Source organism: Siphateles boraxobius, unplaced genomic scaffold (assembly GCF_051911475.1).
Source record: "Siphateles boraxobius isolate OS27281-9 unplaced genomic scaffold, OSU_SipBor_1 76, whole genome shotgun sequence".
NCBI lineage: Eukaryota > Metazoa > Chordata > Actinopteri > Cypriniformes > Leuciscidae > Siphateles > Siphateles boraxobius.
The window spans coordinates 1,236,746-1,261,162 of record NW_027509204.1 but is presented as its reverse complement, the minus strand read 5'-3'; the positions used below and the strand labels follow the sequence as shown (position 1 = coordinate 1,261,162).

The 24,417-nt window shown below is 42.3% G+C and overlaps 1 protein-coding gene across 1 annotated transcript in view; it reads left to right on the top strand.

Annotated features, from left to right (window-relative positions):
* The first annotated feature begins 403 nt into the window (after positions 1-403).
* The window catches only part of LOC143724575 (uncharacterized), a 59,611-nt gene continuing 35,597 nt past the window's right edge, over positions 404-24,417 (top strand). The window contains exons 1-24 of the mRNA XM_077217739.1: positions 404-564; positions 1,291-1,359; positions 1,946-1,981; positions 2,304-2,375; positions 2,510-2,563; positions 5,682-5,717; positions 6,042-6,065; positions 6,244-6,297; positions 6,425-6,478; positions 6,568-6,609; positions 6,855-6,911; positions 6,985-7,038; positions 7,154-7,207; positions 17,179-17,232; positions 17,346-17,399; positions 17,514-17,567; positions 17,671-17,724; positions 17,802-17,855; positions 17,937-17,990; positions 18,225-18,269; positions 19,077-19,130; positions 19,221-19,274; positions 20,238-20,291; positions 21,883-21,954. Of these exons, the coding sequence (XP_077073854.1) occupies positions 499-564; positions 1,291-1,359; positions 1,946-1,981; positions 2,304-2,375; positions 2,510-2,563; positions 5,682-5,717; positions 6,042-6,065; positions 6,244-6,297; positions 6,425-6,478; positions 6,568-6,609; positions 6,855-6,911; positions 6,985-7,038; positions 7,154-7,207; positions 17,179-17,232; positions 17,346-17,399; positions 17,514-17,567; positions 17,671-17,724; positions 17,802-17,855; positions 17,937-17,990; positions 18,225-18,269; positions 19,077-19,130; positions 19,221-19,274; positions 20,238-20,291; positions 21,883-21,954 (1,275 nt within the window). The 5' untranslated portion in view covers positions 404-498. The remainder of the gene's footprint in view (positions 565-1,290; positions 1,360-1,945; positions 1,982-2,303; positions 2,376-2,509; positions 2,564-5,681; positions 5,718-6,041; positions 6,066-6,243; positions 6,298-6,424; positions 6,479-6,567; positions 6,610-6,854; positions 6,912-6,984; positions 7,039-7,153; positions 7,208-17,178; positions 17,233-17,345; positions 17,400-17,513; positions 17,568-17,670; positions 17,725-17,801; positions 17,856-17,936; positions 17,991-18,224; positions 18,270-19,076; positions 19,131-19,220; positions 19,275-20,237; positions 20,292-21,882; positions 21,955-24,417) is intronic.

Below are 24,417 nucleotides of genomic sequence, written 5' to 3'. Positions count from 1 at the left end.
ACTCTTTTTTTTATATTTTCATTTTGCTTGTTATAATTTTACTTTTTAAAAGATGCACGGTTTTGTTTTGTTTGAACACTGCACTGGGCTTATTCCTGTTGTGAATTAAAACCTTTGTAGTGTGCAAGGGCATGATTAAACAATAATACTTTGTGTTTGTGTGTTTTACCAACTTTATGTCTGTGGTGGGTGTGGAAAAGAGGGAATTGTACTAGCCTACTATTCTAACTAATTTCTGTGTGTAAAGATCACACAGGTGATTGTTGATCTGGCATTATTATATAATAATATTATTATTGATGAAGATGTTTCTGATGCTGATAATGATTACGGGGATGGGTTGCATCTGATGGTCATGAGCTCTACAGTAAACAGTGTAACTCTGAGCTCATGTCATGTCCACCCCCTCCGCGGACTCCGCGCTGCCCCTTTATCTGAATCACACTGAGTGTGAGAGTCACCCAGCACAGGCTGAGCACAGCACTGAGGACAGGAGCCATGGCCGTGTTCTCTGCGCTTCACTTACTCTTTCTGTTACAGCTGCTAACATCGGCACTCGCCCAGGTAAGAGATGGGGGACGATCGACTATTAACTTCGGCTCATTGCTTGGGATCTTCATATCCATATTTAACGGGTCGACTGATTGCTACCGATAATAATATCCAGGCTGAGAACTTTAGCGCTTTGTGGAAACAATATCAGTTAACGTCAGTGGGTAACTAACGAGTTTGTAACATGTATGGAAGTAATCACCTTTTCGTTTATAAACGCTTTTCAATGCATTAGGTCTGACTGTAATGTACGCATTGTAGAAGTGCAGAGATTTACCTAGCTCTTCAATATGATGAGTTGGTGTATCTTTAAGTAAACCTCGGATATCTTACTTGAATCTCATCATTAAGATGTTACAACGTGAGGGAAAAAAAGCAGGTTACCTTACGAAACATTTTTTTTTTCACAGTGTAACGTGATCATCATACAATGGCATCTTTGTGAGAACTGTGCAGTGTTTGCCCACTTCACTCATCTCACTTCATTTGTGCTCATCATGTTGGTCTTTTTCTGGCTGAATATTTAAAACTGCAATATGAATCACTTTGTGACCAGTTAGTTCACTGATTTATTTTGAGTTTTTTTAATTTTAGTTGTGTTTAGTCAGGAGGGCAGTCCCTGGGAAATATACACTAAATGAGCTGAGAACAAAACACCTGTGGGATTTCTTTCTTTTCTTTCTACATTTTCTCATCTGGTTATTCTCATTCTTGATTTTGTGTCTGCGTCTGTTGCAGAGGCCGGGTCCTCGAGGCACAGTGGGAACGCCGGGGCCACCTGGACCCCCAGGGAAAGATGGCATCGATGTGAGTTTAGACACAGACACTTTATATCTAGATTCCATTCTCTTTATCAGTGTTTATTTGCCTCACATTTTAGGTGAAAAACAAAAGAAAAAAATCTAAATATTTTTTTTTTACAGATTTAATAGATTTTCATTATGTGAATTAAATTCCTCTCATCATCAATCTTCATCAAGCAAGCTCGGGGAAAAACAATTTCATTTTCGAAACACCATTGTATTGCAATGTAATGGTTTAACTGTTTAGACAAGACGTGAATCCTTACAGCCGTTTACTTGTTAAAGGAAAAAACTCTCAGGAATTTACGCATGCAAACGATGAAAGCTGTGAATGTTTCCTTAGTAAACGAAAATCTGCTTAGCGCAGGCTGTGGCAGTGCAGTGACAGAGAGCCCATTCATTCAGCCTCACGCGTGTCGAGTTTCCCGACCCCCTCCATCTCGCTCTCCTTCTCCACACGCTCCTCTCACTGATATTCAGCACAGAACAGCTTTCAAGCACAACCTCTGTTCATACAACACATATTATGACTGTAGACGTGTGTCTAATGTAGTTGTGATTGAGAAACTCAGACACTGTAATCTCTGCAGGGAAAACCTGGCCCTTCTGGACTTCCCGGAAAGCCTGTGAGTATCTCCGGATCTTCTGTCAGATCTTCTGGTAACGTATGAATCCTAGCACTGAATTACTCTGCTGGTGCAGTGCTAAAGATCCCGCTACCTCACATCTCTGATGATTCAGTGCTTCTCTATGGAGATTTTGTATCAGTAATGAGGTAGACTAGAGTGTCATGCTTTACGCCCGTCCAGTGAGGACAGCAGCCAAAGCCCATTATTCCCATGAAGCTTTTTTTGTGAAGATGCAATAAATAACATGTAAACATAAAATCGAGACACGGGTTATATTGTGTAAGATGCCGTTTTACATCATTTTGTTTTTGTATGGCAGGGGCCGAAAGGAAAAGCCGGGGGCCCTGGGGCCGCAGGGAGCCCGGGACTGCCTGGCCTTCCTGGTGTGGATGTAAGTCATGAAGTAACCGCAGTATTCAGTGGCACACAAACTCTGGGGGGTTTTTTAAACTTCATTTATGTAAAGGAAATCATTGAAGCGCTATAAATGTTGGCTGCTGATCATGAAAACTTCATGTCCTGTAGGGTTTGACGGGTCCTGACGGTCCAGCTGGCAAAGATGGACCCCCAGGAGCAGCGGTAAGTAACTCTCAGTCCCTCCACACCGAAACACAACCTGTTCACCCACCGTTCAGTGTCGTAATGACTAAAGCCCTTCTACTGTAGTATTTGTCTCTGAATCTCTTTCTATTTAAGGGAACCTGTTATACACCTTATTACCAGATCTCAGGTGTCCCCAGAATGTGTCTGTGAAGTGTCAGCTCAAAATACCCCACAGATCATTTATTATAGCATGTCCAACCTCCCCTATTTGGGTGTGAGCAAAACACACCGTTATTGTGTGTGTACCTTTACAGCTCAAGCTTTGTATACTTCACTACAGCAAAACTGGTGAATCTTACGCAGCTAAAATGTTAGAAATTATGTTTTATTACAAAAAGTTCAGAAGGAGCAAGTTCAGATAATCTACAGTGTGAAAGGAGTCTTATATAGAGCTTATATAGAGCTGACTTACCTCTGTTCTACGAGTCTTTGCAGCATCCCTCCTCCTAGCCAGCCTTACATGTTCAAACCAGAGTGAACACTGACGGAGAGACTCGGGAAGAAGTTACGATGTTTCTGAATGGTTAGATGATGACTTTATGTAGTTGTTGTGGAGTTTATTCAGCCTATCGGTTAGCATGTTCCGTCATGATCATCTATGAATAGTTGTACAGGAGCTCATGTGGGAACTTAAGTAGGATGCTGGTATCGATCCATCTTTCAGAATCAACGTTTGTGCAAATCCAGCGTTGAAATGACCCTCATTTGCGAAGCAGTCTGGTGTAAAATAATTAGCACAAACATATAAGACATTCATTTCTTTAACACATTTCCTGCAGTGAAATGTATCCACTGTGTCCTCAGTGGCTCAGATGCCGGGAGTATATGGAGGCTTATGTTCATTGGTACATCCAAAAACAGAACATTTGTAATGTTTATGTGGCCCAGACATTATATCAATAGGAGATATAGTGAGGATATAAACATGCGGACTAAGTTTCGGCTCACTCAGGGCGAGATCTATGCTAATAGGACAGATCGTCACTAGTCCTGGGCGGGGTCTGTACAATGTGATGTCACTCATGGGCGGGGCCTGTACAATGGGATGCCAATCGTAGGCGGGGCCTGTACAATGTGATGTCACTCGTGGGTGTGGCGGGTACAATATGGCGTCACAGGGAAAAAACTGGCACAGGGTATTTAAAGAGTCAAGTCACCTTTATTGATATAGCGCTTTTAACAATATAGATTTTTTCAAAGCAGTTTATAGATATTGTTATAGACTGTTATAGATATATATATTTGTTTATAGACACTGCTTTTGATTTATGGGGATTATAAAAAAAGGAGTGTGTTGTACTGTTATAGGCTGGTTGTTTACACACACTGTGGATACACATCAGTATTCAAACACCATGCAAAAGTGAATTTTGCATAAAAGGTCCCCTTTAAAAACTCCTTTGTAGTTTTGATTTTCAAACAACATTTTGTGGCCATAAATCATGTCTTCATATTGTGTCTCAGCACAGTGTGCAGCCACTAGCAATGTAGGCAGTTTTAATGAGGATCAGGTGACTTCCTCTTAATCCTGCTCGGAATGTGAAGTCTTCTTCCCACCACGGGTTTTCTTTTAATTAGTTTCTTGGAATCAGCTGAAATCACCATCATTCTGTGTGGCTGATAGCTGCGAGCTGTAAATTGGGAAGTTCATGTAATATTTTTTAACAAAGAAAATGTGTTGCATAATATATGACATTAGCTGACACTGAGCTATTCAGCACAAGGATGGGATTTACATTTCACATTACAGTGACGAAACACTGTGATCCTCATTATGAGGCTATACTGTTCATCAACCCAATTTTGTGTAAAAAACTTCATCTCATCAAATACTGAGTTAAAAAAGTAAGAAAGTATTTGTCACATATGCAATGTTACATAGAGAAATGCTTTGTTTATGACTTAAAGGGGACCTATTATGCAAAATTGACAGATGTGTGTCCACAGTGTGTGTAAACAAGCAGCCTATAATGGTAAAAATCCACCCAAATCTTTTTTTATAATCCCCATAAATCATTATCAATCTCTCAGAACAAGCTGTTTCAAATTTCCCCTTCTCCTAAAGAGTAGTGAAGCCCGTCCACGACTGGTGAGGATGTGCACTAGATATGCACTAGATCCGGGCTGAGTGAGTAGCCCACACTATAGCCGTACACTACACCATCCCTGCTCGATCTACATGCAGCTTATACTGTATGCTCTCTCTGTGGGCATCCTAATACAGTTCACACTCAAGCACCTTTACAACAGTTTATAGATTAATCACGGTACAGGCTAGTCGATGAGAAGAATAAACGTAACTCCACAACAACTACGTAACATAAATTTATCCACAAACTAACCATTGAGAAACGTACAGTAACAGTTGCAGCCTCTTCCTGAGTCTCTCCATCTGTGTCTGACTCAAACATGTCAGGCTGCACTCCACACTGGGTATTATTTTAATTACTGTAATAAAACAATATATAACTTCTACCTACATCATTGAACAAATGTGCATAAATCACAACATAGGCTATACAGACCCGTAGAGGTCTACAAAAGAACAAATTTCAGCCTTTACTGTATATACATATAATTTCAGGATAGGCTATTTTAGCGGATTCACTTCATTTAAATGTGGTTGTCTCGTGAAACTCTGCAGTGTATACTCGTATATCCTCTTAGCTGCATGAAAAAAAAACGTGTTAAAATTGTGAATAGATTATATACATTGTAGCCAATCACACTGCGACTGAAGTGATTGACAGCTTCAGTCGCAGTGTGATTGGCTACAATGCTCAACGCTGCAAACCGCATAGTAATCAAAAACCTTTGACAGTCACACTGCAAATACGCACGGGACCGTTTGAGAGCAGCGGCCTGAGTCGAAATAGTCTGGGCTATTGGACCCACAGTCCGCCCGCCCCTATTGATTCCCGACCCGCACCGCAGGTGACAACGTAAATATTATTCTGCTCGTTACATCCAATATTAGCGGTTTACCCATCGGGCGGTTGAGTTTGGGGTGCTTCCATCATTGGGAAACGCAAACTGTTTCTGTCTTCTGTTTCTTAGGCAACTGAGACTTAATATTATGTTGTTGTTTTTGTAGGGAGACCCAGGACCTCCCGGACCAGATGGACCCCCTGTATGTGCCAAGCATGAGTAAATCCACTGTAAACACAGTCATATGACACTTCAATAACAGGATTAAAAGAAGTTCTTCAGTCACACCTGAAAAGTGTAGCTTCTTTATTATATGAAAGTCTCATAAGCAATTCATGCCGACACTATCATTTTCTCATGCAAACAAACCACCATCATTACTTACACTCTCAAAACATTGGTAAACTTACTTACACTCTCAAACTTACTTGCACTGTCCAGACATCATCAAATACGCAGTATATAGTGTCATGATGACAGACATGCCCAGGTTTTGTGATGAGATGTCTTCTGTTGTCGTCCTCAGGGCAGAGGCAGGCCAGGAGCTCTGGTGAGTACAGCCTGTCCGAAACAAGAGGACAGTTACCCCAATAATGGCTCAGATCAAGCCGGGGCCTAATACTGAATCTTTTCGCACGGGCTCCGAGTTGGTTTATGTTCATTTGTTATCCAGCATGGATACTCAGCAAATGTAAATGTGTCAAGCGTTTCCGCTTCTCTGATCTCAGGGTCTTGCTGGAGAGAACGGGCTTCCAGGCGGAGCAGGACCTCAGGGGCCGCCGGTGAGTGCGCAAACACATGTTGTCGTTCATTTGTAATGGATGTACTAGAACGCTGTCTATACTACACACATGAAAAGCACGCGTTCAGGTACAGTGATCAGTGACGCTGGTCTGTGATTGGTTGTAGGGGCCTGAGGGTCTTCCAGGACTTCCTGGTCTTGCAGGCTTGGATGGACCTCCTGTAAGTACATGCATCTAAAACTGAAAGTGCAGAAACACATTTATTGTATTTGAATAATCAATTTTTATGTATCATCCTCCTCATTTTAGGGACTTCCAGGAACTCTTCCTGAAGGCAATGGAGATCTGCTGGTGAGTTAAAACCACTGTAACGTCCTCCAACACTGTGTGTCCAGCTTACACACATCCTTCTTCACACGTACGCTCTTACACAGTGTTCTTACACAGAGGTCTATTGTAAGTGTAATCCCGTTTTCGACACATCTTTATTTTATCTTCCTTCCTGTAGGAAGAGTTTTCTTATTAGGAAGGATACATCTTCAGCGGTCTTGTTTTTCTTTGCATGCAGATTGATTGCATCATTGTCTTGTTTGTAGTGTCCGGCCATCTGTCCTCCGGGTCCTCCTGGACCGCCTGGGATGCCTGGATTCAAGGTACTTATGATGATTAAACTCTCTCATTACAGAAGATATCACAGACTGCTGAGCTGCCTCTGTTTACTTTTAGGGTCATACAGGTCATAAAGGAAGCAAGGGAGAGTTGGGGAAAGACGGGGAGAAGGTGAGATTTTACCATCTAAAGCTGTCCAGAAATTGTGTTAAAACTCTTTGAGATTGAAACAGGAGCAGAAAACAGCTTGTTGTAATGTGTTTCTATCGGTGTCTCTTCCCATCAGGGTGATCAGGGGCCGCCTGGGCCGCCGGGAATCCCAGGGACAGTGGGATTACAGGTGGGATAAATTCACACGCCGTCTTACTGTCCCTCAGCTTGACATGCTACACTTACCAAGACCTTAACAGTGTCTTGAACATTGGGGGGACATTTAAAGAGATTGAAGAAAATGATAATAGTTGAAGAACGGGAGTTTATTGTAATCAATTTAAACTATATTTAAATAAATATGCACACATTCACCCTTAAGGACTGTGACACACCAGTATAGACTATTGATACTTGCTGAAATGGATAGATATTCACTTACATGCAGGCACAGAAAGCACGTGCTAGTCACCCGTCGTCTCTGTGGTGTGTTCAAGCGCAGCTTTCTGGCCCAGATGCAGTCGACGAGAGGCTTTCATCGCCGCTTGTTCTTTTGACGTTGGCTTGGTGTGTCATGGCCTTTAATCGTATGTCTAATATTTCGTTGATGTTTCTTGTCTCTCACATTCAGGACGAATTACATTACATGAAATATGTAAATAATGGGCTATTATTCATATGCAATAGTTTACATCATTAGTCGTTTTAAGAATTCTGTTACAAAACAGTTTTCAAATATTGCATGCTTAGCTATTTACATCTTACCTCATACTCTTTCAGTGTAAAACTGAAGCATTGCTCTGGAGTCCACACTCGTCCTCTGTGAACAGTAAGCTCCGGCTTCCTCGATTTGATTGGCCATTTCCCTGTTATACCGCTGAAGCAGAGCAGCCTAAAAATGTAACTTTATAAAAAAAAAAAAAAAAAAAAAATAAAAAATAAAAAAAATATATATATATATATATATATATATATACTGTATATATATATATATATATATATATATATACTGTATATATATATTTATATCTATATATATATATATATATATATTAGAGCTTAGATTCTCTGCCCGAGCCCGACCAGACCCCGGGCCGATATTTCCCGCCACTATGCTTGGGTCGGGTCGGCTCCTTGATCAAGCACGTCACGTGTCACGCACAGCGTCTCCTCCACTCGCACGCTGTGCTGTATTGTTTAGCTTAAGTGCAACATGGAGCTTGAAGTAGTAAAGAAAAAAATGAAAACAGGAGAATTAACTTCGAGCAAGTATGAAGGAAAGTCGGAGGTATGGAAATATTTTAACTCGTGGGCAGTGACAACATATGTGTTGGCTTTGTTGAGTGGAAGTCCGGCGCGCTGCTAGAGAGGCTGTACTGTTGTAGCCATTAAAAAAGCACATTTAGTTTCATATTTATTACAATATTATAATGTTATTTTTTTCCATCTATGTTGATTATGAAAGTGAACAGAGTAGACAGGAGGATGCGCAATATCGGGAGACATGGAGTGGTTCAGGCATGATTTTGACCACTTCATTATGTTTTGTAGAAAGTCTTTCTTTAAAGTGAATTTAGTTTTGTATAAATTGTATCTTAATTTTAATAAATGTTTCATCAACCAATTGCCTGGATTTAATAAATAAGAAGCAAATATAGCAGACAATATAATCATGACATGGAGGCGCCGGCGAGCCGCATTCACCATAGCACGTGAACTGGAGCATCTCATCATAAAATTAAATAAATTCTCGGCACGCTTGTCACCGAATTTACAAATTCACATCTCGCTTGTTGCACGCACACATATGTCGAAATAACATTATTAATAATAATGAATCTTTAAGAATATTTGATTGAATGCTGAATGTTGTGCTTGTTCAATTTAATAAAATTAAAACTATCATTGTGATAATTAAAATAAATTGAATATTAAATATTAAGTGGCCAATTTTTGCACATTTATTAATAGTATTTATATAATATATATATATATATATATATATTGCGCAGCTCCCCCCTGTCACTGGTCTAGCACCCATTCAGCACCTGCGTTAAAAAATTATCTGGCGTCGCCCCTGGTTATAATGGCCCACGTATTAAAAATGGTCGGGTTTAAATCGGGCTCATAATTACAGTTAATGTGTCGGGCCGGGCCGGGCTCAGACACAAAGTCCACAGGCTCGGGTCGGGTCGGGGTTGATTTTTTGGGCCCGATCTAAGTTCTAATATAAATATATTATCCTAACAACAATGAGAGTAAATGGAGTGCTCCAGATCAGTGATTTACAACTTTTTTTGCCACGGCAGTTTTGATGAGTAAAGAATCCCATGGCACTCCACTAAGCACTAAAATAACAAAATTGCACAAACATGCATTGCTGCAAATGGCATATTAAAACTGGATATTATAATAAAAGCAGTAATCACATTTAATGTGAAAAGTCAGGTAGGATCACAATAAGGCCACATAGTTAGCTATAAGATTTTGTTGGTGATGATGATAAAACAACTAATTTAGCTTTTGTCCATCACTGGAACAGTCAGTGAATCTGAGACAGTCAGTGAATCTGAGACAGTCAGTGAATCTGAGGCAGTGAATCTCAGACAGTCAGTGAATCTCAGACAGTCAGTGAATCTCAGACAGTCAGTGAATCTCAGACAGTCAGTGAATCTGAAACAGTCAGTGAATCTCAGACAGTCAGTGAATCTGAGGCAGCCAGTGAATCTGAGGCAGCCAGTGAATCTGAGGCAGCCAGTGAATCTGAGGCAGCCAGTGAAGCTGAGACAGTCAGTGAATCTCAGATAGTCTGTGAATCTCAGACAGTCAGTGAATCTGAGTCAGTGAGTTAATCTCAGACAGTGAGTTAATCTGAGGCAGTCAGTGAATCTGAGGCAGTCAGTGAATCTCAGGCAGTCAGTGAATCTGAGACAGTCAGTGAATCTGAAACAGTCAGTGAATCTCAGATATTCAGTGAATCTCAGGCAGTCAGTGAATCTCAGGCAGTCAGTGAATCTCAGGCAGTCAGTGAATCTGAAACAGTCAGTGAATCTCAGACAGTCAGTGAATATGAGACGGTCAGTGAATCTCAGAGAGTCAGTGAATCTGAAACAGTCAGTGAATCTCAGACAGTCAGTGAATCTTAGACAGTCAGTGAATCTGAGGCAGTCAGTTAATCTGAAACAGTCAGTGCATTTTAGACAGTCAGTGAATCTGAGGCAGTCAGTGAATCTGAGACAGTCATTGAATCTCAGGGAGTCAGTGAATCTGAGACAGTCAGTGAATCTCAGACAGTCAGTGAATCTGAGATGGTCAGTGAATCTGAGGCAGTCAGTGAATCTCAGACAGTCAGTGAAACTCAGAAAGACAGTGAATCTGAGCCAGTCAGTGAATCTGATACAGTCAGTGAATCTCAGACAGTCAGTGAATTTCAGGCAGTCAGTGAATCTCAGACAGTCAGTGAATCTGAGACGGTCAGTAAATCTGAGACAGTCAGTGAATCTCAGACAGTCAGTGAATCTGAGGCAGCCAGTGAATCTGAGGCAGCCAGTGAATCTGAGGCAGCCAGTGAATCTGAGGCAGCCAGTGAAGCTGAGACAGTCAGTGAATCTCAGACAGTCTGTGAATCTCAGACAGTCAGTGAATCTGAGACAGTGAGTTAATCTCAGACAGTGAGTTAATCTGAGGCAGTCAGTGAATCTGAGGCAGTCAGTGAATCTCAGGCAGTCAGTGAATCTGAGACAGTCAGTGAATCTGAAACAGTCAGTGAATCTCAGACATTCAGTGAATCTCAGGCAGTCAGTGAATCTCAGGCAGTCAGTGAATCTGAGGCAGCCAGTGAATCTGAGGCAGCCAGTGAAGCTGAGACAGTCAGTGAATCTCAGACAGTCTGTGAATCTCAGACAGTCAGTGAATCTGAGGCAGTCAGTAAATCTGAGACAGTCAGTGAATCTCAGACAGTCAGTGAATCTGAGGCAGCCAGTGAATCTGAGGCAGCCAGTGAATCTGAGGCAGCCAGTGAAGCTGAGACAGTCAGTGAATCTCAGACAGTCTGTGAATCTCAGACAGTCAGTGAATCTGAGACAGTGAGTTAATCTGAGGCAGTCAGTGAATCTGAGGCAGTCAGTGAATCTCAGGCAGTCAGTGAATCTGAAACAGTCAGTGAATCTCAGACATTCAGTGAATCTCAGGCAGTCAGTGAATCTCAGGCAGTCAGTGAATCTGAGGCAGCCAGTGAATCTGAGGCAGCCAGTGAAGCTGAGACAGTCAGTGAATCTCAGACAGTCTGTGAATCTCAGACAGTCAGTGAATCTGAGACAGTGAGTTAATCTCAGACAGTGAGTTAATCTGAGACAGTCAGTGAATCTGAGGCAGTCAGTGAATCTCAGGCAGTCAGTGAATCTCAGGCAGTCAGTGAATCTGAAACAGTCAGTGAATCTCAGACAGTCAGTGAATCTGAGACGGTCAGTGAATCTCAGAGAGTCAGTGAATCTGAAACAGTCAGTGAATCTCAGACAGTCAGTGAATCTGAGACAGTCAGTGAATCTGAGGCAGTCAGTTAATCTGAAACAGTCAGTGCATTTTAGACAGTCAGTGAATCTGAGGCAGTCAGTGAATCTGAGACAGTCATTGAATCTCAGGGAGTCAGTGAATCTGAGACAGTCAGTGAATCTCAGACAGTCAGTGAATCTGAGACGGTCAGTGAATCTGAGGCAGTCAGTGAATCTCAGACAGTCAGTGAAACTCAGAAAGACAGTGAATCTGAGCCAGTCAGTGAATCTGATACAGTCAGTGAATCTCAGACAGTCAGTGAATTTCAGGCAGTCAGTGAATCTCAGACGGTCAGTGAATCTGAGACGGTCAGTGAATCTGAGACAGTCAGTGAATCTCAGACAGTCAGTGAATCTCAGACAGTCAGTGAATCTCAGACAGTCAGTGAATCTGAGACAGTCATTGAATCTGAGACAGTCATTGAATCTCAGACAGTCAGTGAATATCAGACAGTCAGTGAATCTGAGGCAGTCAGTGAATCTCAGGCAGTCAGTGAATCTCAGACAGTCAGTGAATCTGAGGCAGTCAGTGATTCTCAGACAGTCAGTGAATCTGAGACAGTCAGTGAATCTCAGACAGTCAGTGAATCTGAGACAGTCAGTGAATCTTAGACAGTCAGTGAATCTGAGACAGTCAGTGAATCTCAGACAGTCAGTGAATCTGAGACAGTCAGTGGATCTCAGACAGTAAGTGAATATCAGACAGTCAGTGAATCTGAGACAGTCAGTGAATCTGAGACAGTCAGTGAATCTCAGACAGTCAGTGAATCTGAGACAGTCAGTGAATCTCAGACAGTCAGTGAATCTGAGGCAGTCAGTGAATCTGAGACAGTCAGTGAATCTCATACAGTCAGTGAATCTCAAGCAGTTAGTGAATCTGAGACAGTCAGTGAATCTCAGAAAGTGAGTGAATCTCAGACAGTCAGTGAATCTCAGACAGTCAGTGAATCTCAGGCAGTCAGTGAATCTGAGACAGTCAGTGAATCTCAGGCAGTCAGTGAATCTGAGACAGTCAGTGAATCTCAGACAGTCAGTGAATCTCAGGCAGTCAGTGAATCTGAGACAGTCAGTGAATCTCAAACAGTCAGTTAATCTCAGACAGTCAGTGAATCTGAGACGGTCAGTGAATCTCAGACGGTCAGTGAATCTGAGACAGTCAGTGAATCACAGACAGTCAGTGAATCTCAGACAGTCAGTGAATCTGAGACAGTCAGTGAATCTCAGACAGTCGGTGAATCTGAGACAGTCAGTGAATCTCAGACAGTCATTGAATCTCAGGGAGTCAGTGAATCTGAGACAGTCAGTGAATAACAGACAGTCAGTGAATCTCAGGCAGTCAGTGAATCTGAGACAGTCAGTGAATCTCAGGCAGTCAGTGAATCTCAGACAGTCAGTGAATCTCAGACAGTCAGTGAATCTCAGGCAGTCAGTGAATCTCAGACAGTCAGTGAATCCGAGGCAGTCAGTGAATCTGAGACCGTCAGTGTCTGAGACAATCAGTGAATCTCAGACAGTCAGTGAATATCAGACAGTCAGTGAATATCAGACAGTCAGTGAATATCAGACAGTCAGTGAATATCAGACAGTCAGTGAATCTCAGACAGTCAGTGAATCTGAGACAGTCAGTGAATCTCAGACAGTCAGTGAATATCAGACAGTCAGTGAATCTGAGACAGTCAGTGAATAACAGACAGTCAGTGAATCTGAGACAGTCAGTGAATAACAGACAGTCAGTGAATCTCAGACAGTCAGTGAATCTCAGACAGTCAGTGAATCTGAGACAGTCAGTGAATCTCAGACAGTCAGTGAATCTCAGGCAGTCAGTGAATCTGAGACAGTCAGTGAATCTCAGACAGTCAGTTAATCTCAGACAGTCAGTGAATTTGAGACGGTCAGTGAATCTCAGACAGTCAGTGAATCTGAGACAGTCAGTGAATCACAGACAGTCAGTGAATCTGAGACAGTCAGTGAATCTGAGACAGTCAGTGAATCTCAGACAGTCGGTGAATCTGAGACAGTCAGTGAATCTCAGACAGTCAGTGAATCTCAGACAGTCAGTGAATCTCAGACAGTCAGTGAATCTCAGACAGTCAGTGAATCTCAGACAGTCAGTGAATCCGAGGCAGTCAGTGAATCTGAGACCGTCAGTGTCTGAGACAATCAGTGAATCTCAGACAGTCAGTTAATATCAGACAGTCAGTGAATATCAGACAGTCAGTGAATCTCAGACAGTCAGTGATTCTGAGACAGTCAGTGAATCTCAGACAGTCAGTGAATATCAGACAGTCAGTGAATCTGAGACAGTCAGTGAATAACAGACAGTCAGTGAATCTGAGACAGTCAGTGAATAACAGACAGTCAGTGAATCTCAGACAGTCAGTGAATATCAGACAGTCAGTGAATCTGAGACAGTCAGTGAATCTGAGACAGTCAGTGAATCTCAGACAGTCAGTGAATATCAGACAGTCAGTGAATCTCAGACAGTCAGTGAATCTGAGACAGTCAGTGAATATCATACAGTCAGTGAATCTGAGACAGCCAGTGAATATGAGACATTCAGTGAATATCAGACAGTCAGTGAATCTGAGACAGTCAGTGAATCTCAGGCAGTCAGTGAATCTCAGGCAGTCAGTGAATCTGAGACAGTCAGTGAATCTCAGACAGTCAGTTAATCTCAGACAGTCAGTGAATCTGAGACGGTCAGTGAATCTCAGACAGTCAGTGAATCTGAGACAGTCAGTGAATCACAGACAGTCAGTGAATCTGAGACAGTCAGTGAATCTGAGACAGTCAGTGAATCTCAGACAGTCGGTGAATCTGAGACAGTCAGTGAATCTCAGACAGTCAGTGAATCTCAGACAGTCAGTGAATCTCAGACAGTCAGTGAATCCGAGGCAGTCAGTGAATCTGAGACCGTCAGTGTCTGAGACAATCAGTGAATCTCAGACAGTCAGTGAATATCAGACAGTCAGTGAATATCAGACAGTCAGTGAATCTCAGACAGTCAGTGATTCTGAGACAGTCAGTGAATCTCAGACAGTCAGTGAATATCAGACAGTCAGTGAATCTGAGACAGTCAGTGAATAACAGACAGTCAGTGAATCTGAGACAGTCAGTGAATAACAGACAGTCAGTGAATCTCAGACAGTCAGTGAATCTCAGACAGTCAGTGAATCTGAGACAGTCAGTGAATAACAGACAGTCAGTGAATCTGAGACAGTCAGTGAATCTGAGACAGTCAGTGAATAACAGACAGTCAGTGAATCTCAGACAGTCAGTGAATAACAGACAGTCAGTGAATCTCAGACAGTCAGTGAATCTCAGACAGTCAGTGAATCTGAGACAGTCAGTGAATCTCAGACAGTCAGTGAATCTCAGGCAGTCAGTGAATCTGAGACAGTCAGTGAATCTCAGACAGTCAGTTAATCTCAGACAGTCAGTGAATCTGAGACGGTCAGTGAATCTCAGACAGTCAGTGAATCTGAGACAGTCAGTGAATCACAGACAGTCAGTGAATCTGAGACAGTCAGTGAATCTGAGACAGTCAGTGAATCTCAGACAGTCGGTGAATCTGAGACAGTCAGTGAATCTCAGACAGTCAGTGAATCTCAGACAGTCAGTGAATCTCAGACAGTCAGTGAATCTCAGACAGTCAGTGAATCTCAGACAGTCAGTGAATCCGAGGCAGTCAGTGAATCTGAGACCGTCAGTGTCTGAGACAATCAGTGAATCTCAGACAGTCAGTTAATATCAGACAGTCAGTGAATATCAGACAGTCAGTGAATCTCAGACAGTCAGTGATTCTGAGACAGTCAGTGAATCTCAGACAGTCAGTGAATATCAGACAGTCAGTGAATCTGAGACAGTCAGTGAATAACAGACAGTCAGTGAATCTGAGACAGTCAGTGAATAACAGACAGTCAGTGAATCTCAGACAGTCAGTGAATATCAGACAGTCAGTGAATCTGAGACAGTCAGTGAATCTGAGACAGTCAGTGAATCTCAGACAGTCAGTGAATATCAGACAGTCAGTGAATCTCAGACAGTCAGTGAATCTGAGACAGTCAGTGAATATCATACAGTCAGTGAATCTGAGACAGCCAGTGAATATGAGACATTCAGTGAATATCAGACAGTCAGTGAATCTGAGACAGTCAGTGAATCTCAGGCAGTCAGTGAATCTCAGGCAGTCAGTGAATCTGAGACAGTCAGTGAATCTCAGACAGTCAGTTAATCTCAGACAGTCAGTGAATCTGAGACGGTCAGTGAATCTCAGACAGTCAGTGAATCTGAGACAGTCAGTGAATCACAGACAGTCAGTGAATCTGAGACAGTCAGTGAATCTGAGACAGTCAGTGAATCTCAGACAGTCGGTGAATCTGAGACAGTCAGTGAATCTCAGACAGTCAGTGAATCTCAGACAGTCAGTGAATCTCAGACAGTCAGTGAATCCGAGGCAGTCAGTGAATCTGAGACCGTCAGTGTCTGAGACAATCAGTGAATCTCAGACAGTCAGTGAATATCAGACAGTCAGTGAATATCAGACAGTCAGTGAATCTCAGACAGTCAGTGATTCTGAGACAGTCAGTGAATCTCAGACAGTCAGTGAATATCAGACAGTCAGTGAATCTGAGACAGTCAGTGAATAACAGACAGTCAGTGAATCTGAGACAGTCAGTGAATAACAGACAGTCAGTGAATCTCAGACAGTCAGTGAATCTCAGACAGTCAGTGAATCTGAGACAGTCAGTGAATAACAGACAGTCAGTGAATCTGAGACAGTCAGTGAATCTGAGACAGTCAGTGAATAACAGACAGTCAGTGAATCTCAGACAGTCAGTGAATATCAGACAGTCAGTGAATCTGAGACAGTCAGTGAATCTGAGACAGTCAGTGAATCTCAGACAGTCAGTGAATATCAGACAGTCAGTGAATCTCAGACAGTCAGTGAATCTGAGACAGTCAGTGAATATCAGACAGTCAGTGAATCTGAGACAGCCAGTGAATCTGAGACATTCAGTGAATATCAGACAGTCAGTGAATCTGAGACAGTCAGTGAATCTCAGGCAGTCAGTGAATCTGAGACAGTCAGTGAATCTCAGACAGTCAGTGAATCTCAGGCAGTCAGTGAATCTGAGACAGTCAGTGAATCTCAAACAGTCAGTGAATCTCAGACAGTCAGTGAATCTGAGACAGTCAGTGAATCTCAGACAGTCAGTGAACTGCAATAAGTTTTCATCAACTTACAGGTTATAAAGTTTATTGGTGCTAAATGGGTGCTCAGTTTTTCTTGCCGTTGAATGCATTTGGACAAAATCTCATGATATAAAAGATGAAGTGCATAGTATATTTAAAACAGTATATTGGCTACAACTAGACTCTTCGCTCTTCAAATAAAAAAAATAAAAAAAACATCCTTTAAAGACAGTGTTTCTTGAGTAAAGAAAATGCTGTACTTATTCAAACATCAGTTCTTTATTTACTGTAGTTTACAACTGCTTCAAAAGTGTCTGTGACGTGAAATGTGGTGCATTACTTTATTCAAAGATGAATCCTATTGTGTGTATTGGGAAATGGTGTAATTTTAGGACCTTGTTTTCTGTGATTGAAGGGCTCTCGAGGGCAGAGGGGTCTGCAGGGTCCCGGAGGAGCAGTGGGGGACAGAGTAAGACCCCGAGAACATCACACTACACCTGTCCTCAACACACACTTCATTCAAATGCATTCAGTCACACATATGCATTTACACACATCACTTGCATCTACTTCTGTTTGTAGGGATTGCCTGGTTTCAGAGGAAAACCTGGAATTGCTGGCGTCATTGGAAAAACCGTGAGTGTTTTACCCCTCCTGTCTGAAAGTTTGCAAATTATTCTCATGAATGTGTATGTTAGTGCTACAGTGAATCTCATCAGTAAGAGTTTGCTGTGTGTATCTTCTGAATAGGGTGATGCTGGTGAAAAAGGCCCTCAAGGTTTCAGAGGGCCCAAAGGAGAGATAGTAAGACAATTGTGTCATCATATTACCTATTAGATGAAGTCACTTCTAGTTCATATTCTTGGCTTGTACTTCTGTAATATTGTCAATGTCATCCTCTCCATAGGGGAAGATCGGGCCCAAGGGAGTTCCTGGAGGTGCAGGACCTAAAGGAGAACCTGTAAGGAAATGTATTATTTGCAGGCTGTTATGATGACCGTGAGATTTTCCCATAATAATGCTCTCTGTGGGTCTTAGGGCATCCCTGGCAGGGATGGGAAGGACGGGACTCAAGGACTAGATGGTGAAAAGGTAAATGTTTTAATAATGCTGTCTTCCGCTGTGTCAGAGCGCAGTGATGCTCATGGTGTGTGTGTGTGTGTGTGTCCACAGGGGGACGCTGGTAGACCTGGAGTACCTGGAGAAAAAGGACCTAATGGTCTGCCGGTACGTATTATCATCCATTACACTGTTGAAAAGCTAAGCACACAGACTGAATATTAATATGACAAAGGAAATAGAATAAGAGATGGTGTAGTTGATGTGATTCTTTTGTCATTCATGCTTGTTTTTAAAATCTGTTTTAGTTGATCTGTTTGATAATACCATTTGAGTGTTTCGTTTGAGTAGTTACTTCAGATGTTAGTAGCATTGTTCAACATGTGTCTGTGTGTAATTCAGGGTTTGCCAGGGAAAGCGGGTGCAAAAGGAGCCAAAGGAGGAGTGGTGAGTATATCCGCCTATCTGCATCTCACCTGATAGCAAGGCTATTAATCGCTGTATTAAAGTGTATGATTATTTAGAGTGCGCTGAAGGCAGTGTTGTTGATAGGCCAGTGTAACAGCTGTAAATGGTGTGTATGCACACACCTTCAGATCATCAGCTCTTTATCAGAGATCTGTGTGAACTGAGATGAGAGATGTGCAGTGCTGCTGTTGAAGAGTTGAGGACCGCTGCTTTAAAGCATGTTTTTATATGCAAATTGTAGAGTCCTTGTCATCATATTTTTTTTATAGACAGATATATGTAAAGATTCTTGTTTTATCAGCCAAAGAGGAACTTTTTTTATTCAGGAACTGAATTTATGATGTAGATCAATGTAACACAATAATGACTTAATCATGAAAATATTTGTAATTATTGAATAGAATAAATTAAATAAGAAAAAGTTGCTATTTCTCATCACTATTGACACACTGCTGATTTTTTTCATCATTTTAAAATTTTTCACTCAAGCATCACTTATTTATGCACTTATTTAACTTATTTATAACAGTTATGCACTTATTTAGTTGAAGTTTGGTTAATTAAGAAATGTGTAATGCATAACAGGATCAAGATGTGAGATGTATTATGTAAGCGTAAGGCTGAAGGGAATCTGGCATCATCACGCTGCTTTCAGACTTGGTTCCTGGGATCAGTCGGTTTTGCTCTTTGGTCTAGTGTTTCTGAGTCTAAATGAATCATACTGGAAGACCATCAGAGGATTTTAACTTCAAATGGAATGTAATTCAACAATCCTTCTCCATTCAGGGCGAAACAGGAAAGATGGGAGAAGAAGGACCCTCTGGAGAGCCAGGTATACCTGTACGTATCTGACTTTTGACCTGATATGAACAGTATGAAGAAGGTTTAAGGCTTTTGATAGGCTGGTTACTAAAGATGATCCTCCCGCAGGGCGAGATCGGCGTCCCTGGAGAGAGAGGACAAGCTGGACCCAGAGGAGTGTCTGTGAGTAACATCATGTGACACTCATCAGACCGCTTTAATTAGGGTCCGATACTTCAGGTCACGAATCGGATACTTGTTATAAAATTATAATTTCGATTCCTCTTATCGATTCCTTTGTGAGCATTTCAACATGACTTTAAAGTGTTGAAACGCGAGACGACTCGTGCACTGTGTTGTGTGTACATGCAGATACACTGAATCATGGAATAATATCAGCCTAATATTCTTGCTGCGTCTCTATAATAACTCTAATCAAACAATAAAAGACACAGAAAATTCACTCATTCTGCACTGAATATCCTTTGTAACTACATTTGTAAAGTATATTTTATTTATAAAGTGCTGTGTTATTTTACATTTGATTACAGTTTCTTTACCTGAAAATTTTAAAACACTGTTTATTTCAAACGTATCTTTGTTCAGTTGTATCTATTAGTTGCGATTCCAATCTTTTATTTATTCTTTTTAATTACCAACTGTTTACTTGTCTTTAATAATGCTTGAAATGTATATTAGTTCTGCTAGTTGTTTCTCTGTGGTGTTTTTAAACCACAGGCAAATGCTCCTTGTGTAAGTGTTCTTTAGCTGTTGATTTTTATTCATGATATTCTGCCACAATTAAATGTTTTGCAATAAGACTAAAGGTGAATGATATCCAAGTTTTTTGGAATTGAAATTAGGAATAGATAAGCAGAATCTTTCAAATTCAAGCGATACCCAGCCCTGAGGTTAATGTAAACTGTGTTTCAGCTTTACCATCACACACACACACGAGTGGATCTGCTTTTAGAACAGTCGAGTCCTAAGTCTAGGACTGTGCCACAGCATTACACACACACACACTGCTCATGTACAGCGGATATGCTCCACACTTCCTTGTTGCTAGTCATGTGCTGGGATTAGCAGAGGCTTGTGTTGTCGCTCACTGTTCATGTGATAATGCTTTATCTGTCTGTTTATTAGGGTGGCATTGGACTAGCTGGAAACACTGGAGCCCAGGGTGTTAAAGGATTCCAGGTAAGCTGCACATGGTCATATTTCATGGGATAATGTCAGGCAAACTCTAATAACGGGTGTCTATGGTATCTCTGCCCACAGTCAGATCTCACTGTTCACATATCACTGTTTTTCTGGAAAATAAGTTGCTCCTAAATACGTCACGCAGAGTCAGAATTGCATTGTTGAAAGAAATACAACACAGATAAGTTGTATTTTATTATTACATTCAGAAATCATGTAAAATACAGTATATAAAATGAAACGTTTGCAAATGTTTTAAACACTATAAACATGTATTTTGTTTCCCTCCCTCCACAACAAATCCTTCAAATTTAACATGATACAGAACATGAGTTTAAAGGAAAAACAATTACCAGCGTGTAGAAAATGCATTATATAAATACACTTAATGTGTTTTACCTTGACTAACAAGCTGAAACTGTTGAAACCCACGGGATAAAACATTTCTGCATGGGCCGAATTCCCCAGCATTGACTGATATTCACCATCATTTACAGGAAAATTCTACATTTCTGTTAGTTTGACAAGGAAAAATATATGATCTTTAGCGTTCCTCTGTTTTACCACATCAGAGGATCAGCAGAGAAACCAGAGTAAAACCCTGGAGAACACAACATCTACACAACACAACTGTAGTTTACTATTGTTTATTACCTGAACAAGACTTGTTAATCAGTGTCCACATAAAAGTGCATTCTTGAAATACAGAAATGTTGCACGGAATTATAATCACAATGATTGTTGTCATTTGAGAAGTTTATTTTTACACTTTGACCTATAAGAGCACTCCTATGTATGGTTTATTTGACCACATCTATTGTACTGATATATTATAGGCTATTCATCACATAATTTAACACTCTCTGGCTGCATTATGAAAACTAGTTAAACAAGAAACTTCCCTCAAAAATGAAAACAATGAAATTCCTAATAGTATTTGTAATAATTTCAAATGTTTTTTCATTAGAACAGCAAAACTTTGTATCATCACACAGAGGTTGTGTGAGTACATTTATTCAGCAACCACATTTGCAAACAATACTGTGGAGATTCAGTATTTGTATTGTTTTACGGTTTATCACTGTTTGATGGCAGATGTAGTCGCCATCGTGAAGGAACAACTGAATGAAGAGCACTTTCCTTTCAGCAGAATATCTCAATGTCGCTGATCATTACAGCACTCTGTTTTGATGTTTTGGTCACATTTTTATTTTTTAAACTACAATTTAGTCTCGTCTTTTTTCGTCAACGATATTGCATGTTTATATAGTCATTTAATGATGTTGGTTTCATCTTGTCATCGTCACGCATGAAAAAGAAGCATTTTTCGTCAATGAAATCAACACTAGTGTCTTCACAATGAACTGATGTGACACCGGCAGATAGTGAACTTAAGTTAATGAGAGACTTCTCGCATCTGAACAAAAGTCTGCTAAAGACATTTACATTACAGGGTACCGGGGACATTTACATCACACACACCCAGGGTCAAATCTCTGTCATTCATCCACTTCAGGAATTTTAATGACAGTTATTACAATTCATAAATGTTATTAAAATGCATGCACCGTTTTGCCTTCCCGTGCAGGGTGTTCGAGGAGCTTTGGGCGACCCAGGTCTGCCTGGCCCTACAGGAATCAGAGGCGGGTTTGGTGAGCGGGTGAGTAATGATGTTTCTGTGAGTGTGTTCCTCTAACCCAGTCACAGCGTCTGCAGCGAGGGACAATATCCCCCTTACATCCACTTTTACAGTGCATACTTTACCTCTATAAATACCTTTATAAATAATGCTTTAATCTTTTCAATAAATATGCAATGATGGTAAAAACGAAGTGATGCTTTTAAATATTAATTTAAGCGCCAGTAGGTTGCAGTAAGTCACTGTGCCCTATTACACACACACACATGCAGCGCCAGGCGCGACACAAGTGTGTTTTGCTAGTTTCAGCCCGACGCAGTTTTCATTTTCACGTCCTGCTGTTCTTTAAATAGCAAATGCATTTCACCCGTCTGTGCCCATGAGCGGCTGTTCTGAGAACGAGTGTGTGTTCAGGAGCATTGCTGGAGCGGCTGCTGGTCTGAGAACGAGTGTGTGTTCAGGAGCATTGCTGGAGCGGCTGCTGTTCTGAGAACGAGTGTGTGTTCAGGAGCATTGCTGGTCTGAGAACGAGTGTGTGTTCAGGAGCATTGCTGGAGCGCTGCTGTTCTGAGAACAAGTGTGTGTTCAGGAGCATTTCTGGAGCGGCTGCTGTTCTAAGAACGAGTGTGTGTTCAGGAGCATTGCTGGAGCGCTGCTGGTCTGAGAACGAGTGTGTGTTCAGGAGCATTGCTGGAGCGCTGCTGGTCTGAGAACGAGTGTGTGTTCAGGAGCATTGCTGGAGCGCTGCTGGTCTGAGAACGAGTGTGTGTTCAGTAGCATTGCTGGAGCGCCGCTGGTCTGAGAACGAGTGTGTGTTCAGGAGCATTGCTGGAGCGGCTGCTGGTCTGAGAACGAGTGTGTGTTCAGGAGCATTGCTGGAGCGGCTGCTGTTCTGAGAACGAGTGTGTGTTCAGGAGCATTGCTGGAGCGCTGCTGTTCTGAGAACGAGTGTGTGTTCAGGAGCATTGCTGGAGCGGCTGCTGGTGCTGGAGCGCTGCTGGTCTGAGAACGAGTGTTTGTTCAGGAGCATTGCTGGAGCGGCTGCTGTTCTGAGAACGAGTGTGTGTTCAGGAGCATTGCTGGAGCGCTGCTGTTCTGAGAACGAGTGTGTGTTCAGGAGCATTGCTGGAGCGCTGCTGTTCTGAGAACGAGTGTGTGTTCAGGAGCATTGCTGGAGCGGCTGCTGGTCTGAGAACGAGTGTGTGTTCAGGAGCATTGCTGGAGCGGCTGCTGGTCTGAGAACGTGTGTGTGTTCAGGAGCATTGCTGGACCGCTGCTGATCTGAGAACGAGTGTGTGTTCAGGAGCATTGCTGGAGCGCTGCTGGTCTGAGAACGAGTATGTGTTAAGGAGCATTGCTGGAGCGCTGCTGGTCTGAGAACGAGTTTGTGTTCAGGAGCATTGCTGGAGCGGCTAATGGTCTGAGAACGAGTGTGTGTTCAGGAGCATTGCTGGTCTGAGAACGAGTGTGTGTTCAGGAGCATTGCTGGTCTGAGAACGAGTGTGTGTTCAGGAGCATTGCTGGAGCCCTGCTGGTTTGAGAACGAGTGTGTGTTCAGGTGCATTGCTGGAGCTCTGCTGTTCTGAGAACGTGTGTGTGTTCAGGAGCACTGCTGGAGCGCTGCTGGTCTGAGAACGAGTGTGTGTTCAGGAGAATTGCTGGAGCGCTGCTGTTCTGAGAACAAGTGTGTGTTCAGGAGCATTTCTGGAGCGGCTGCTGTTCTAAGAACGAGTGTGTGTTCAGGAGCATTGCTGGAGCGCTGCTGGTCTGAGAACGAGTGTGTGTTCAGGAGCATTGCTGGAGCGCTGCTGGTCTGAGAACGAGTGTGTGTTCAGGAGCATTGCTGGAGCGCTGCTGGTCTGAGAACGAGTGTGTGTTCAGGAGCATTGCTGGAGCGCTACTGTTCTGAGAACGAGTGTGTGTTCAGTAGCATTGCTGGAGCGGCTGCTGGTCTGAGAACGAGTGTGTGTTCAGGAGCATTGCTGGAGCGGCTGCTGTTCTGAGAACGAGTGTGTGTTCAGGAGCATTGCTGGAGCGGCTGCTGTTCTGAGAACGAGTGTGTGTTCAGGAGCATTGCTGAAGCGGCTGCTGGTCTGAGAACGAGTGTGTGTTCAGGAGCATTGCTGGAGCGGCTGCTGTTCTGAGAACGAGTGTGTGTTCAGGAGCATTGCTGGAGCGCTGCTGTTCTGAGAACGAGTGTGTGTTCAGGAGCATTGCTGGAGCGGCTGCTGGTCTGAGAACGAGTGTGTGTTCAGGAGCATTGCTGGAGCGGCTGCTGGTCTGAGAACGTGTGTGTGTTCAGGAGCATTGCTGGACCGCTGCTGATCTGAGAACGAGTGTGTGTTCAGGAGCATTGCTGGAGCGCTGCTGGTCTGAGAGCGAGTATGTGTTCAGGAGCATTGCTGGAGCGCTGCTGGTCTGAGAACGAGTTTGTGTTCAGGAGCATCGCTGGAGCGGCTAATGGTCTGAGAACGAGTGTGTGTT